At 42.8% G+C, this 16,253-nt stretch overlaps 2 protein-coding genes across 3 annotated transcripts; one reads left to right on the forward strand and one right to left on the reverse strand.

Moving 5' to 3' along the window:
* Positions 1-623: 623 nt before the first annotated feature.
* On the forward strand, positions 624-9,785 carry LOC116375750 (volume-regulated anion channel subunit LRRC8C-like). 2 transcript variants are annotated; one of them, XM_031832829.1, is made up of 5 exons: positions 624-924; positions 3,708-3,856; positions 5,085-5,165; positions 5,865-5,998; positions 6,267-9,785. In XM_031832829.1, exon 5 carries the CDS (start codon positions 6,412-6,414, stop codon positions 8,446-8,448), a length of 2,037 nt encoding a protein of 678 aa, XP_031688689.1. In that variant the 5' UTR covers positions 624-924; positions 3,708-3,856; positions 5,085-5,165; positions 5,865-5,998; positions 6,267-6,411; the 3' UTR covers positions 8,449-9,785. The 2 variants fall into 2 exon arrangements, with proteins under 2 accessions (XP_031688689.1, XP_031688682.1); XM_031832822.1 differs by lacking the exon at positions 5,085-5,165 and having other exon boundaries at positions 627-924.
* A 3,713-nt stretch (positions 9,786-13,498) lies between these two features.
* LOC116375765 (cyclin-dependent kinase 4 inhibitor D-like) lies at positions 13,499-16,022 on the reverse strand. Its single transcript, XM_031832848.1, has 3 exons — positions 15,671-16,022; positions 15,140-15,309; positions 13,499-14,689 (listed from the first exon to the last, which is right to left on the reverse strand). The coding sequence occupies exons 2-3, from the start codon at positions 15,281-15,283 to the stop codon at positions 14,297-14,299; spliced, it is 537 nt and encodes a 178-aa protein (XP_031688708.1). The 5' UTR covers positions 15,284-15,309; positions 15,671-16,022; the 3' UTR covers positions 13,499-14,296.
* Between the last annotated feature and the right edge of the window lie 231 nt (positions 16,023-16,253).

The following is a 16,253-nucleotide window of genomic DNA, read 5'->3' on the forward strand; positions in this document are numbered from 1 at the left end:
CCTGTCAAATTGCGCAGCGAAATCCAATAGAGTTCGAAGCTTGCCACTTCAAGCATGCACTGCCAGTCTCATGGATAAAGATAAATTATTTAACGCTAACTGTGTACGTGTGCTTGTCCTGATTGTTATAGAGTTGTCAGTGGGTGTTGCAATCCATAGTTCTTTATAAACATTTAAAAAAGAAGGCATTCTATGCATCCCCTGCCAAAACTAAGCTGTTCCTTCTCTGTTAACAATGGCTCCCTTTTTTTTTTTTTTTTTTAACTACTGGTTGCAGCACCCAAAGAAAATAACTCAGTTACACAGGCCAAACAGTTACAAGGTACACATTAAAGAATGGGCATTTCTGCAAGTATCGACTGATACTGACTCCATGTAGTCGGAGGTACACTCTGCCGACCCTCATCGCAACTCGGCTCCCTTGAAAAGTATACAGTTGAGTTAATATACATGACTATACAGACCAAGGAAGAAACAAAAAATGCTGAATAATAATGATGATGCACTTCTCTTCATTCCAGATCAATGTCAAGGTGACATTCCTATTTAATAGCCTATGTAAGCAAAAAATAGACACATCCTTATAATTTTTTTTGCCACACTGTCACTGGGTGGGCCAGTCAAAGGAAGATTAAGCGTCGACGCGTCGTACGTATTTTAGAAGGCGGAAGGCTTGCATTACCTGTATGGACTTCGACAATCCTGTGTGGCGTGGTAGGCTACTGAACGACACCTCACACTCAAACAACTATCTCAAACTTAAACTTGGGTCCATGTTGTCATCGACTAAAAGCCGAAAACAATAAGTATTTCCCCGCCTCAATAGCCAATTGACTTGACTGGCAGCGATGGGTCAGAGTTCTGATACTTTTTGTTAGGAGGGCAACTCGCGGACTACCCCCCGTGGATCTCGCACGAGCTCAGGTAAGTTGCCCGCTCTGAAACAATTCATATCAGAAATACTGTTGGTTCTTTAAACGTATTCTTTTTATTTCATAGATTTGAACTTAAAAAATAACTCTCATTAATTGTTTTGAAAATATATTATGTGAACTCATAGTCTAAACCTATACTTTTGTAAACGAAAATTGTTTATTCAATTTTGTCTGACAGATGCTTTTCTCACAAGGAATGGCAGGAGCCATAACGAACTGTGAAGTAAATTGTCTCGTGCAATAAGCTGTGTTTTCCTGATTCATTGTGTAGTGTACTGTAATACACGAGTCATAAAGTGTCCGTTAAAAAATATATATAGGATAAGTTATAGGCAATAAAATACCCAATAAAAGTGTAGGCTACTTTCACAAAGCATGTTGAAATGTTTATGGTTTTGGTCAATATAAGTAAAGTTTTCAGAATGAAATAGTTGCATTCTCAGTCATTAGCTAGGCTATTTGCTTTAAATACACTGACAGGAGGGAGACACAATTACTTAGCCTGTTGTGAAATGGTGATTTACCTCTTGAATTTAAAACACCCAAGATATGATTACCTCAACTGTATCACTTTCCTTAGAGACCTCTCTGTTGATCAGCCATTGTTGTCTTGTCATATTATGCCGAACAAAAATATAAACACAATATGCAAACATTTCAAAGGTTTTACTGAGTTACAGTTCATATAAGGAAATCAGTCAATTGAGATAAATTCATTAGGCCCTAATCTATGGATTTCACATGACTGGAATACAGATATACATATGTTGTTCACAGATACCTTTAAAAAAGGTAGGGATGTGGATCTTGCCTAGTTAAATAAATAAATAAATTAATTAATGAGAAAACCAGTCAGTATATGGTGTGACCACCATTTGCCTCATGCAGTGCGACACATCTCCTTCACATAGAGTTGATCAGTCTATTGATTGTGGCCTGTGGAATGTTGTCCAACTCCTCTTCAATGGCTGAACGAAGTTGCTGGATATTAACGGGAACTGGAACACGCTGTCGTACACGTTGATCCAGAGCATCCCAAACATGCTCAATGGGTGAAATGTCTGGTGTGTATGCAGGCCATGGAAGAACTGGGACATTTTCAGCTTCTAGGAATTGTGTACTGCACATTTTAGAGTGGCCTTTTATTGTCCCCAGCACACGGTGCACCTGTGTGCACACAGGTTTAATCAGCTTCTTGATATGCCACACCTGTCAGGTGGATGGATTGTCTTGGCAAAGGAGAAATGCTCACTAACAGGGATGTAAACAAATTTGTGCACAACATTTGAGAGAAATAAGCCTTTATTGCATATGGAACATTTCTGGGATCTTTTGTTTCAGCTCATGAAACATGGGACCAACACTTTACATGTTGCGTTTATGTTTTTGTTCAGTGCACTTTGTCCACTTTGGACTACAGTTCCGGCTACAGGCAGGCCCCTCATTTTCCCATGCAAGGCTCATAGATACTGTAGGAGACACCTCAGGAGAAACATATTCTATTCCCTCCCCAACCCCTTTTGAAAACACAAAATAAATATTTCTTCCTAAATTATAGGTTATTATCAGGTAGAGACATGTTGCTTATAATCCAGTCTTTGTGTCAGATGAGTTTTCTAAGCAGGTTGACATTTAGTGGACTGTGGCTTGCTGTATAAAGCAGGCAGACAGGCATTCGAGGCATTCAGTTACTGTCCGATTGAACATTAGAATGGGAAAAACGAGTGACCTAAGAAACTTTGAGTGTGGTATGATCGTTGGTGCCAGGCGCAGCGGATCCAGTATCTCAGAAACGTCCGCCATCCTGGGATTTTCACGCATGACACTGTCTAGAGATGACAGAAAATGGTGCGACAAACAAAATGGCCCCATCCTGCCTGGTATCAACGGTACAGGCTGGTGGCGGTGGTGTACTGGTGTGGGGAATTTTTTCCTGACAAATGTTAGGTCCCTTGATAGCAATTGAGCAACAATTGAACGCCATGCACCGAAAAAGTCAGACCGTTTCGAGGCAAAGCGGGGCCCGACCCAATACTCGATGGGTGTACCTAATAAATTGGCCATGTGCGTTACTCACGTTCGTTACTCACCAAATTTTCGCTGAGCAACTGTCTTCATTTACTCCCGTTACGGCCGGTATGCAATTCCAAAAAAGGTTGCTTGTAAATGTTTACTTAGACCTTTTTTGAAAGTACCTACCGGCCGTAACGGGAGTAAATGAAGATAGTCGCTCAGCGAAACTCTTTGGTGAGTAACAAACATATTTTGACATTATAACTCTTGCAGAGTTGGTGAATGAGAGTTTGAATCGGAGCTTCCTGGGTGCTAGAGAGGTCTCTAACGCACAGATACTGGGGCACCCTGTAGGCAGCTCTGCAGAGTGGTCACTAGCTGGCACAGCCACAAAGACATAAAATCAGATTTTAACCCTAACCTTGACCACACTGCTAACCCTACTCCCTAACCCTAACTTTAAATACAGACCAAAAAGCTCAGTTTTACAATATAGTCAATTTTGACTTTACAGCTTGCCCATATAGCAGAAATCGTTCGGTTCTGCCTCCAGGACAAAATTCATGACAGTAAACGTCAATCTGCATCTTCTAATGTGGGGGAGGCTTACTATAACCTTAAACATGGATATTTTGTAATATAGTGACTATAACTAAAGCCATACATTATGTTGCTTATGATATGCTTATTTTTGGTTTAATCCTCAACTGGTCACTTCGTCATTATTTCTGCATTCTCTTCTTCCTCACTTTGCTACAGTGATCAGGATGATACCAGTAACTGAGTTCCGGAACTTTGCCTCATCACAGAACCCCGAGTTCCGGGTTCTAAAGCCATGGTGGGATGTGTTCTCGGAATACCTATGTATCGCCATGCTCATGATCGGAGTGTTCGGATGCACCTTACAGGTAAGACTAAACTCAAACAAACTAATCACCAATGAAGGTATACATTTTCATTGAACGAAGAGTAGATTTAAGTCAAAACTGGAACATTCACTGTCTTCTTGGTAAGCAACTCCAGTGTAGAGTTGGCCTTGTGTTTTAGGTTATTGTCCTGCTGAAAGGTGAATACATCTCCCAGTGCCTGGTGGAAAGCAGACTGAACCAGGTTTTCCTCTAGGGTTTTGCCTGTGCTTAGCTCCATTCCATTTCATTTGTATCCTGAAAAGTCCCCAGTCCTTAACAATTACAAGCATACCCATAACATGATGCAGCCATCACTATGCTTGAAAATATGGAGAGTGGTACTCAGTAATGTGTTGTATTGAATTTGTCCCAAACATAACAATTTGTATTCAGGACAAAAAGTGTATTGCTTTTCCATTTTATTTGCAGTTTTACTTTAGTGCCTTGTTGCAAAACAGATGCATGTTTTGGAATATTTATATTCTGCACCGGCTTCCTTCTTGTCACTCTGTCATTTAGGTTAGTATTATGGAGTAACTACAATGTTGTTGATCCATCCTCAGTTTTCTATCACAGCCATTAAACTCTGTAACTGTTTTAAAGTCACCATTGGCCTCATTGTTTCCTTCTTCTCCGGCAACTGAGTTAGGAAGGACGCCTGTATCTTTGTAGTGATTGGGTGTATTGATACACCATCCAAAGTGTCATTAATAACATCACCATGCTCAAAGAGATATTCAATGTTTGTTTTTTATTGTATTTTTACCCATCTACCAATAGGTGCCCTTCTTTGTGAGGCATTGGAAAACCTCCCTGGTCTTTATGGTTGAATCTGTGTTTGAAATAATTTACTGCACGACTGAGGGACCTTAGAGATAATTGGATGTGTGGGGCACAGAGATGAGGTAGTCATTCCAAAATCATGTTAAACACTATTATTGCACACAGAGTGAGTCCATCCAACTTATTATGTGACTTGTTAAGCAGATTTAAGGGTATTTTTCTTCGAATATTTGTAGTTTTTTTGTTGTGATTTATCAGTGGGTGCTGTAGCACCCTCAGCACCTTTACTTCCTGAGGCTATGGAGGCCAATGACATCAGTCAGGGCAATTATTGAAGTTTGCAGTTTTGTCAAAAAAAAAAAACTATTTTGTTCAAAACATTTTTTTTTACCCTTAAATGTGTGTATATTACTGTATTTATTCTTGGGATATTGTTTTTCAACAGGAAAAATTCAAAAGATAGCTGGAGTGCGTCTTTAAAGCACATAGCGGGTTAGCCCCCGGGGCATCATTGCAACAGCTGAATGTAAGCACCTAATGGAACTGTTGGATCTTGACAGATGTTGTCGGTGTGTAGCCTGTAGCGATAAGAATAGGAGTGCCTACAGTATATGAAATAAAAATACTTGGCATTACTTACTTTATGTAAATGAAATATACTTTTACCTGAATAAGTTTACCTGTTATTAGTGATATGTGAGGACAACTTAAAAAGCAAATTAATGTACAATCACATGTAGAAAGCATTTGGCCCTGGATAATGAAAACATTTTAGATTTGATTAGTGTGTCCTGTTTAAATCTACTCCCTACCACGTAACAAATCATTCTTATCAGTGGTGGTGACCTCCAAGTGGGAAGGGAAAGGAAAGACACATTAACTAGTGTTTCCCCTGTATGCATTTAGCACCGCCGCTGCTAAATTGACCAATGTTTCCCCTGGAAGCAGGTCACTAACTCCGTGTTTAATATGTCATCTTCTCATCACACAATCCTAATCATTGGTTGATATCAGACCTGGGTTCAAATGGTATTCGAAAGAAAACAAATACTATTTGAACCCATGTCTGTTAGATATCAACTGGAACCAGGAAAGAAATAGATCCCAAAAATCTAAGCCTTATGTTATGTAGGTGGCTACTCTGCATGTTGTTCCATTGCCTAATCTTTCCAATAGCACTCACTCTTCTTCTCTTTCTCTTTTTCCCTCCCTCTCTCCATCATAGCTCACCCAGGAGAAGATCTCCTGCCTTCCCAGCCATTTCTCCAGCTCAACTCCAGAGGCCATCGATTGCAGCCACATCCGTAGCCACGGCGAGAACGAGACATGGGAGCACCATACCTTAGTCAAGCCCGTCAGGTAGGTAGCCTAGAGGTAGAGGTTAGAATCCTAGCTCCTAAGGTGGGAAATCTGGTGGCCAGATAAAGCAAAAAGACACATGTCTATTTGGATAGTTTGGATCTGTTGATAAGCAACTTCTTGCTAAGGTTAGGGTTAGGTTTAGAATAAGGTTTACGTTTAGAGTATAGTTTTTGGGTTAGAGCGAGGTCAGTAGATAGTTAGTTGAAATGTTACTGATAGTCTGTACAGCATCTAGAGATGGACTATCCAAATTCTTATTTTACAGCCCTATCATCCGGGAGGTGTACGGACGCAAGAACAACCTTGACATCCACCAGTACATCTTCGTCAACCATTACTGCTACGAACGAGCCGTACACTGGTACGGCAAGTACTTCCCCTACCTGGTGGTAATCCACACATTGATCTTCATGGTGGCCAGCAGCTTCTGGTTCAAGTTCCCTGGGACGTCGTCCAAGATCGAGATCTTTGTCACCATCCTGGGGAAGTGTTTCGACTCGCCATGGACCACCCGGGCGCTGAGTGAGGTGTCTGAGGAGCGTGGCGAGGAAAAGATGGTGATATGGAGGAAGAATACCATTTCGAAGTCGATGGCATCGGCGTTCGCTGCCTCGCCGGACAGTGAGCCAGGGGCGGAGGAGGAGATGGTGGGACTTCTCCGGCAGTCGTCCATCAAGTCAAATCCAGAGAAGAAGAACCCGGAACTACAGCCAGCGGATTCACTCTTGGACAGGAAGGAAGGGGAGCAGGCTAAAGCTCTGTTCGAGAAGGTGAAGAAGTTCAGAACGCATGTGGAGGAGGCGGATCTGCTCTATCTGATGTACGTTCTCCAGACCTCCCTCAAGGTCTTCAAGTTCGTCCTCATCACCTGTTACAGCGCTGCATTGGTCCCCAACATTGAGATTGTAGTTCGTTGCTCAGTTCCTCCGGAGCTGACCGGCTTCGAAATCTACTGCTGCAACCACACCAAAGCCCACCTCTTCTCCAAGCTGTGCTACTGTTACATCTGCTTTGTGGGAGTCTACGGACTTCTGTGCATCTACACCCTCTATTGGCTCTTCCATCGACCTCTTAAAGAGTACTCCTTTGAGCATGTTAGGCTGGAGACGGGTATCAACGACATCCCAGACGTCAAGAACGACTTTGCGTTCCTCCTCCATCTCAGCGACCAGTACGATGCACTCTACTCCAAACGCTTTGCCGTCTTCCTCTCCGAGGTCAGCGAGAGCCGTCTTCGCCAGGTCAACCTCAACCACGAGTGGCCCGGCAAGAAGCTGCGGGGACGCCTCTCCCGGAATGCCGACAACCGTCAGGAACTCCATCTCTTCATGCTCCCGGGTCTCCCCGACACCGTCTTCGATGTCCCTGAAGTGGAATCTCTCAAACTGGAGCTGCTAAACAACGTGACTATTTCCTCCAGTGTAATCCAGCTAGGTTCTCTCCAGGAGCTGTCCCTCATCCACTGCCCTGCCAAGCTCCAGCTGGCTGCCCTGACCCACCTCAGAGAGAACCTCAAGGTCCTCCGGCTAGCCTTTGAAGGACTGGAGCAGGTACCAATGTGGATGTACACACTTCAGAGTCTCGAAGAGCTCCACCTGAGTGGCACTTTGACCCACGAACTCTCCCGCAGTGCAACCTTAGACTCCCTGAGAGAACTCAAAGCTCTAAGAGTCCTGACGCTTCGCAGCCGCCTAACCAAGATCCCTCCGAGTGTTGGGGATGTGGCAGTCAACCTCCAGCGTCTCTGCATCTATAATGAGGGCCTCAAACTACAAGCCTTCAGCAGCCTAAAGAAGTTGACCAACCTGGCCTCTCTGGAGCTGATAGGATGTGAGCTGGAGCGCATCCCCAGCGCGGTCTTCAGCCTGTCAAGCCTGCAGGAACTGGACCTGAAGGAAAACAAGCTGACAACAGTAGAGGAGATCTTGAGTCTACAACATTGCCGGCGCCTGGTAACTCTTCGTCTCTGGCACAACGGCATCACCTACATCCCTGAGCACATTGCTAAGCTGAAGTCCTTAGAGACGCTGAACGTCAGTTGGAACAAGCTCCGGAAACTTCCGTCACGTCTCTTCTACTGCACCAAGCTCCGGCACTTGAACCTGTCCCACAACCAGCTCACGTCGCTACCAGCCGAGGTAGGGATACTCCAGAGTCTCCAGTTCTTCTCAGCAGCCTTTAACTCCCTGGAACAGCTTCCGGAGGAGCTGTTCTCCTGCAAGAGGCTCAAGACCCTGGCGTTGGGAAACAACTGCCTGCTCTCGCTTAGCCCCAGGGTGGCTAACTTGGCCCAGCTAGTGCGCCTGGAGCTCAAGGGGAACAGACTAGACTCTCTACCTCCGGAGATAGGGGACTGTCCCCTTTTGAAGACCAGTAATCTTGTGGTAGAGGACAACCTGCTGGATCTACTGCCGTCGGATGTACGGAGCAGGATGAAAGAGAGTTGAGAGACAGTTACTTTGCTTACTTTAAAGGGCTTTTTACTCCTCCTGGTGCATAGGCCGCTGACAACAATTGAGAGATAGGATAAAGGGTCAGGTTTGGTTGCACTTGATTGGTCAGAGATGTCAGCTCCGTGGGAAAGGATTGGACCTCTGGTTGGGTTTGCAGTTGTGAGGACATGAGGGATTCACTTTTTTAAAGGCAAATAAGAGCCCAAAAGTACGAGAGGACATGTAAGGACGGAACTATGGACATACCGTAGCATATAAGGTTCAAGAAAGGACCTTTTGGAGGGACATACAGTATAGCAGTAGAATAATTAGCAAATATAATATATTTTGGTAAAATCCTCTTCAAATCATGTTCACCTACTTATTGCCATGACTGTACTTTTAAACATGTTTTTTAATACAAAGATGTCTATCAAATTGTCCTTGATGAAATGTCATCCTTAAAGCGTATGTCATATGATGATTCTCTTTGTTCATTTAACTTGCTGGTGGCTTGGACATCGTTGCTCATGAAGGCTGTCGTGCAGGCTTGTTAAGGGCACTATTCAATCTGTATCACTGAAGTGTATTGCACACTAGAAATACTGTAAAGGTTATTCCCGATTGAGCTGACCAATGCAAAGTTTGCCATGAATGCAGCCTCCACTAACTCTGAATTTCCATGATATGGATTGATTAGAGCCTTAAGTTTACAGAGAAAAACTGGCAAAGTGAGTTACTGTTTTATGCCATAGAAAGGATGATATGAACACACATGATACAAGGTAGTGGGAGGAAAACATCTAATATCAGTTTCTCTCTTCTCAAAGATTCCTCTCTTGTTCAATTTATTTACCTGCTAGATTAGTGGTATACGGCTAGAGGAATCATATATTTCTGAGATCTCTAAAGAGAGAACTTCAGTTGCATCCAGCCAGAGGGGAAAAGAGATGGGGATCCTGTATCCTATTCAACTGGTTGTTTCATACAAAGGGTTCTTGTATCACTGTCATGGAGATGTGACAAATGCAGAGTGAAATCTTTTCAATGCCGGTGCCTTGGGAGGTTGACCTTTTCCCACATTAACTGAGTGACTTGGAGAGTAACTCATTGAATGAATGTTTTTCATTGTGTTTTATGCATATCAGTTGAAACCAGATGGAGGCCAATTCAACTATACAGTAACACTGTAAGCTTCATTATGATACACTGCAGTACATTCACAAAGTGAAACGTGTTATTTTACAATGTAGTACACCACAACAACACAATGATGACACTGGTAGGCAATGCACAAATGTATTTCACAACGTTTGTACAATCCACCTGTAAAGAGTGAAGCTTCCTCATTCCTTTGTTGTTGTCATCCCTTTTTTGACTACCTTTTCAGCTTGTGAGTCACGCAACCAACGTTAAGAAATAAACCAGGGCTGATTCTAAGGTCAGCACTATAAAGGGTTGTACACAGTACTATACTGTAGTAATACTGTAGCAGTATGAGGAGTCAGCTGACAGTACTATACTGTAGTAATACTGTAGCAGTATGAGGAGTCAGCTGACAGTACTATACTGTAGTAATACTGTAGCAGTATGAGGAGTCAGCTGACAGTACTATACTGTAGTAATACTGTAGCAGTATGAGGAGTCAGCTGACAGTACTATACTGTAGTAATACTGTAGCAGTATGAGGAGTCAGCTGACAGTACTATACTGTAGTAATACTGTATCAGTATGAGGAGTCAGCTGACAGTACTATACTGCAGTAATACTGTAGCAGTATGAGGAATCAGCTGACAGTACTATACTGTAGTAATACTGTAGCAATATGAGGAGTCAGCTGACAGTACTATACTGCAGTAATACTGTAGCAGTATGAGGACTCAGCTCTTTCAACAGGTTGCATACCTTACTAAAGTATTATACTATAGTGATATTAGTAGAAGGCAGGGATGTAGTCAAGTCACTAAACCTTGACTGCAAGTTCTTTATACTCGAGTCACGAGTTGAGTCACAAGTCCCTTGGTATTGCTAAAAGCTGCGGTTCAAAAAAAATTTAAATGTCAAATCTGTTAATATGTTGCACATTGTAAGGATAACTAGATAACACAGCTCTCTAACATTTGCTGTTGTAGCTAGTACAGTATGTTCAATTATGCAGCAAGAGACGTTTTCTGACAGTCACTACTGGTTGAGTCCAAGTCGAGTCACAGTCCTAGACTGGAGTACTACAACGCTGCTAGGAGGTATCAGGGGGCAGTTTAGAACACACAGACATGTACAAAAGGCATCAGGCCATTGATCTGATTATTTACAGATGCAAGCTTCTGCACAATGCCACAATGGACTGGGTCAGACACAGCCATGTTAACACACAAACACCAAAGCGTTCCTATTGTCAGTGTGTTGTGTTTCTCCTCCTGTAGAAGGAGCCCAGTCTTGCCCTGCCTTTTGTCTCCATAACAAGCGTTCATATCAGCCAAGCCAGGAACATACATACCTCAGTAATACCTAATCACACAGGCCAGCCCACACACTCACAATCACAGACAAGGCCAATGGGGGGAAACTGCACTTCCCTGTTCATGCTGGAGCTACAGTAGGGGAGTAGGCTAGGCTGGAGCTATAGTAGGGGAGTAGGCTAGGTTGGAAGGTGGGGGAGTGGTTAGAGAGATAGAGAGAGAGCAGCCAGTGGAAATTTCCAAAGGTGTGCAGACAGCACTGTTTGTCACACCAGTGTGTCCTTGGTATGCACATGCACACACACACGCGTCCCACTCTGCTCTGCCAATAATTTCCTTTCCCTTTCAGGCAGTAGTGTCAGTTAAAGGTTGATCTGGAGTTTGGAAATGATGTCCAGGATTAGTCAGACACAACCCAGTTTAATAACCCCCGAGACAGAGCCATAGACAAGCCCTAACAGAGCCCTAACCTCTGGCCCAGACACTCCGGTAGAGCTGATAGAATTCGATAGGTGCACAAAGTATGGTAATTGCTTCTTCTGGCCTTTTGATAGGCTGGGTGGAGTTCTTACTGTATTGTTTACACCTAACAAATCACTATCAGATCTACACAGGAGGGGCTAGGGATTGTTCCTGGAAGGAGTAATAGGTCGGGTGTTGACTCTGAACTGTGCTGCTTAGCAAGTAGAGCACGAGCAGAAGTCTCAATGCGTATCATGTTATGTTTGTTTCGGTGTGTACCAGCCAACAGGTCTGGTCATCCTAATGCAATATTTACACAAATAGAGGAGTTGATCTCATCTCCTCTAAGATACTTCCTCTATTTGCCTCCCAGCAATATAATTTAATTCCAGCAAACTTGAGAAATGTTTACCAATTGCGTGATTTAAGTTACTCAGCGTGTTGTATATCTGGGATAGCCTGGTTCCAGATCTGATTGTGCTGTGTTGTTAATGCCTATGGTCATTGGCGTGATAATGACCATAGGCGTTGGCAAGACGGCACAAACAGATCTGGGACCAGGCTATATCTGGGAGGCAAGAACTGTGTCAATGTTTCCTATCCAAACAGATGTGATAAGCTCATAATGACTCATTATATTACTTCATCGTGCATGCTAAATATACAGAAATTGAACCGGTATGATGGAAAGGTCTAGCATGGGTACCAGTCTGTTTAACATTCCACTCCTTGTTCTCTGTGTCATATGGCAAAGATGGTTTAGCATGACAATGAGTGGAAGGAGTGGAATGATCGCTTAACCTACTGGTAGCCAGACTAGGAAAGGTCATTGTTATCATAACATTATCATTATGTCACCATACTGCTTAAGCACTATTTCAACCCCAAATACAGGTTACCCATAGGCACAGGTCTAGGATCAGATTATTTCCCCCCATTCTCAAGATGACAAGTGATAAGGATGTTTTGTTAGGTGAATTTTGGCTTGTGGCACATACTGTAGGAAAACAACACATCCATTGTGCCAGGCAGTGCCCTTCTATGCCTGGACTTGGGTAAACTGCCTGGACAGCTCTTAACCAAACAGGGCCTTCATTCATCCCTGTGTGCATGCGCCCGTGCGTATATGTCCAGGTATCTGCCGTTACCTTTGTGTTTTCTCTGTGTAGTACATTCCATTGTGGAGTCATTAGAAATGTCCTTGTTGACTCACCTTGGAGTTAACACTCATGAGTGCAAAACAGAATACAATGGACAATGTTACCTTAGGTAAAGTACTCGATCTAGAAGTGTACTCGATCTCTGTAGCCACATTCACACTGCACTTAGCCCAGGGCTAACAGCCTCCTTAGCCCAGAGTTAAGAGAATGCAGTGTCAAAAGGCCTCATGTAAGATGTTTTTTTAGAAATGCCAATACAATAGATGAATAACACAACTGACTGGGTTTACAATAGAAAGGTATGACAGTCATGAAGAGAAGACTCTTAAGCCTTAAAACATTCTGTCTATAATCATATGAAATTGCACAAAACCACCACGTTATCACAAAAGTGTTATGGGGACACCTGCACCTAGTCAGGTTTGCCCGTAGAGATACAGAAGACTCATGGATATAACCCTTTTCAGCATGAACATTGCCATTGAGGGCTCCCACCATTTTAAAGATGTCCATGGGCTGTAGCTTCAATAGCGCTGCCACAGGTAGCCTAGTGGTTAAAGTGTTGGGCCAGTAACCGGAAGATTGCTGGATCAAATCCGCAAGCTGACAAGGTAAAAATCTGTCATTCTGCCCCTGAGCAAGGTAGTAAACCCACTGTTCCCCGGGCGCCTTGGATGTCGATTACGGCAGCCCCCCACACCTCTCTGATTCAGAGGGGTTGGGTTAAATGCGGAAGACACATTTTAGTTGAATACATTCAGTTGGACAACTGACTAGGTACCCCCCTTTCCCTATCACAGACGCTATAATGACACAGATCTAAAGATAAGTCCTCCATCTCTATGGGTTTGCCTCCCTTCTTGGCTCCTCAACTCGTTGGATAGTGACCTCCTGTGGCCACAATAGAGAACTGCACTTGTCATCAAAATCATTGTATATGGACTTTGTGCGTGTAATAATATAGAAGATTCTTTTGATCAGGATTCTGAATTTTAATAGTGAGACATTCTAATTGTATAACCTGTTGTAGCTATTTTACCAACAGTAACTCTAGCCAAGTCCCATAGAATAGAAACAAAAAAGGTCAAGTTAAACACTTTATTTTGTGCTTCAGTCTTCCAAAAAGGAATTAATACTTAATTTTTTCATTTTCAATAGTATTTGTATATAAATAACATCTCAAAAAAACAAAATCGACAATAAATGTAGCTATTTACAAAAGTTCATAAGAATATTTTCAATAAATAAATACATGTAAAATTCCCAAAAATTCTAAATATGCCTAATAAAAGACACGTTTTCAAAGATAAACACAACTACCATGCAATGCAGTCATCATGGGATACACCATGTCAAGTCAAAATATCAAAGTTTGAAAAAACAGTTCAATTTCCTTCAGTGAGGAATAATAATGCAATATAAGTCATCACAAACACTCAATAATAAAGCCATGTACAAGTGTGCACTCCTGAATCAAAGGGGGGGAAGAGGTCAAATTTACCATCAAAAGGTGCTTTGCTCTGTGCAAAAATGGTGTCCAAATAATGTCCACCATACTTATTCTTCCATAAGCTGCCAAAACAGGACGGTAAACACAAGTCAACCTCGACCAGTTACTAAAAATCATACTTTACAAAGTAAAGTTTACATCAATGAATTCAAGTCACCAGGTTTTGAGAGGAGAGTGTAGGTAGGGTAGATGTAGCAGGGGAGTCTATGAACCATCCAATTTGGCATAGAGAGAGGGGGGGAGGGGGGTTGGTGGTAGAGTCCATCTAACTCCTAAAGAGGGAGAGGTGGGGAGTGAGAGAACACTTTAGACTCCAGCTGTCTCTCTAGAAGCTCTACCACGTCCGGTGTACATGACGATGAGGCTCGGGCAAGGTCAACAGCTGTCTCTCCACTGGTGTTGGGGTGTTTCAGGTTGGAGAGAGGTGCAAGGAACTCAATGACGTCCCGGTAGCCCTCTCGGATAGCTATGTGGATGGGTAGGGTGCCGGTGTGGTCTGGCCTGTTGACTGACCCGCCGAACTCCACCAGAACCCGGAGTGTGTCCACGAAGCCAGTGCGTGCCGCATCATGTGCCGGTGAGACTCCTCGCCGGTCTGTGATATTTGGGTCAGCTCCGTGCTCCAACAGTAAGCTGGCCACGTTGGAGTTGCCCATCATCATCACCTAGGGAGAACAGAAGGAGACTTGACGTTAGAGGGCGTTATCAAATGTTATTCATCACATGATGCAGTGTTTGACATAGGCCTAGTGGGAGAGAGTTCGTGGGATTGTAACAATTTAATTTTATGTAGGGTAATTATAAAGGATATAAGTAGCTAGGTTAGGTACATTTGTCAGAACTGTTGTCCAACACTATTAATGAGCAATAGACAAGGTTGTTACTTAATGCTTCAAAGAAAATGGTTAAACTCTGGTTTTCACTGCATTTCATTCAAACAAGGTATAAGAAACCATTCTGAAGAAGCAACCATGGGCTGACAGCTCTGTTGTTGTCTCCCTCTCACACCCACACAGACTTAGTTAGCTACCTATACTACATTCAAAGCCAACACAGTTTGAGTCGAAATATTACAGGCTAGGACACAATGAAAGTTCAATGAGGAAGTTGGTTACCTGTAGAGCGGTCTTTCCAAATTGATTGACAGTATCGGGATGCACTCTGCATTCCGGCCCTAGCATCCTCCTGATCTCGTCCGTATTTCCCTTGGCTGCGGCAGCGGTCAGGCTCTTCGCCGCATCACTCTGACTCAGGACCATTGTGGACGGATTTCTATATTTTCTCCCTAAAATATGAATAGAAGAAATAGCTAGCTGAGTAGCTACCCAGTATCTAATTGTAATCAACTGTTCTAGTCTATCAACGCTAGCCAGTTCGTCTCGTTAGCTAGCTCACTATCATTTATCCCCAACCAGCAAACGTTAGCAAGCTAGTTGCGAGTAGTTCAACTAACACATTATAATGAGAATATAATGAGAAAAAAATGCATATATATATATATATATATATATATATTACACACACTTCACAACGTTATTTCTTCGAAATTATGGAGGCCAATTCTAGCTAGTAGCGCAGGAAAATAATGCTAGCTAGTAGCTAGCAGTCTCAAAGGGGAATCAAAACTTATATGAAAAGGTAGTTACCTTGTCTGTTTTGAAATGATCCCGACCGTTACAGGCTCTTCTTTTCTGTCCTTTTTTCGAGATACTTTTGAAATAAATCACAGCAGGTAAATGTTGAATAACTTTGAAGGCTGCAGGACCTTTAATTTGCGCGCTGAGAACTACGTTACCGTTTACCCAACCAACATTTACAAACATTGGACAGAACGTATCTCGACCAATCAGCGCGTTGAATGGCGAGGTGGGTGGAGTAATGACTTGGTTGCCACCATACAGTCACTGGTTGCTACAGTATCACTGTGGTAACAGTTGAGTCGACCAATGAGAAGCCATAGCGTAGAAGGCGGGCAATTTTGCGGACGTTGATGTCTTCAAAGTACATTCATTCACATTTCTAAAATGTTATAGTAAATGTCCAAAGTCAGACATTTGATAGTAAGTCTCCAAAGTCAAGTAGAAAAAAAGGCGGGTTATTGAAGAAATCATTCTCAAATGCCCGCGATTGACAGTTGTGTCATTAAAACGCGCCAATGGGTGTGAAAAACGTTTGATATGGGATTTTATATACTTTCTGGCTAAAATAGCAGCTAGCATTTTGGATGAT

This window comes from Oncorhynchus kisutch, linkage group LG1, assembly GCF_002021735.2.
Source record: "Oncorhynchus kisutch isolate 150728-3 linkage group LG1, Okis_V2, whole genome shotgun sequence".
In the NCBI taxonomy this organism is placed as follows: domain Eukaryota; kingdom Metazoa; phylum Chordata; class Actinopteri; order Salmoniformes; family Salmonidae; genus Oncorhynchus; species Oncorhynchus kisutch.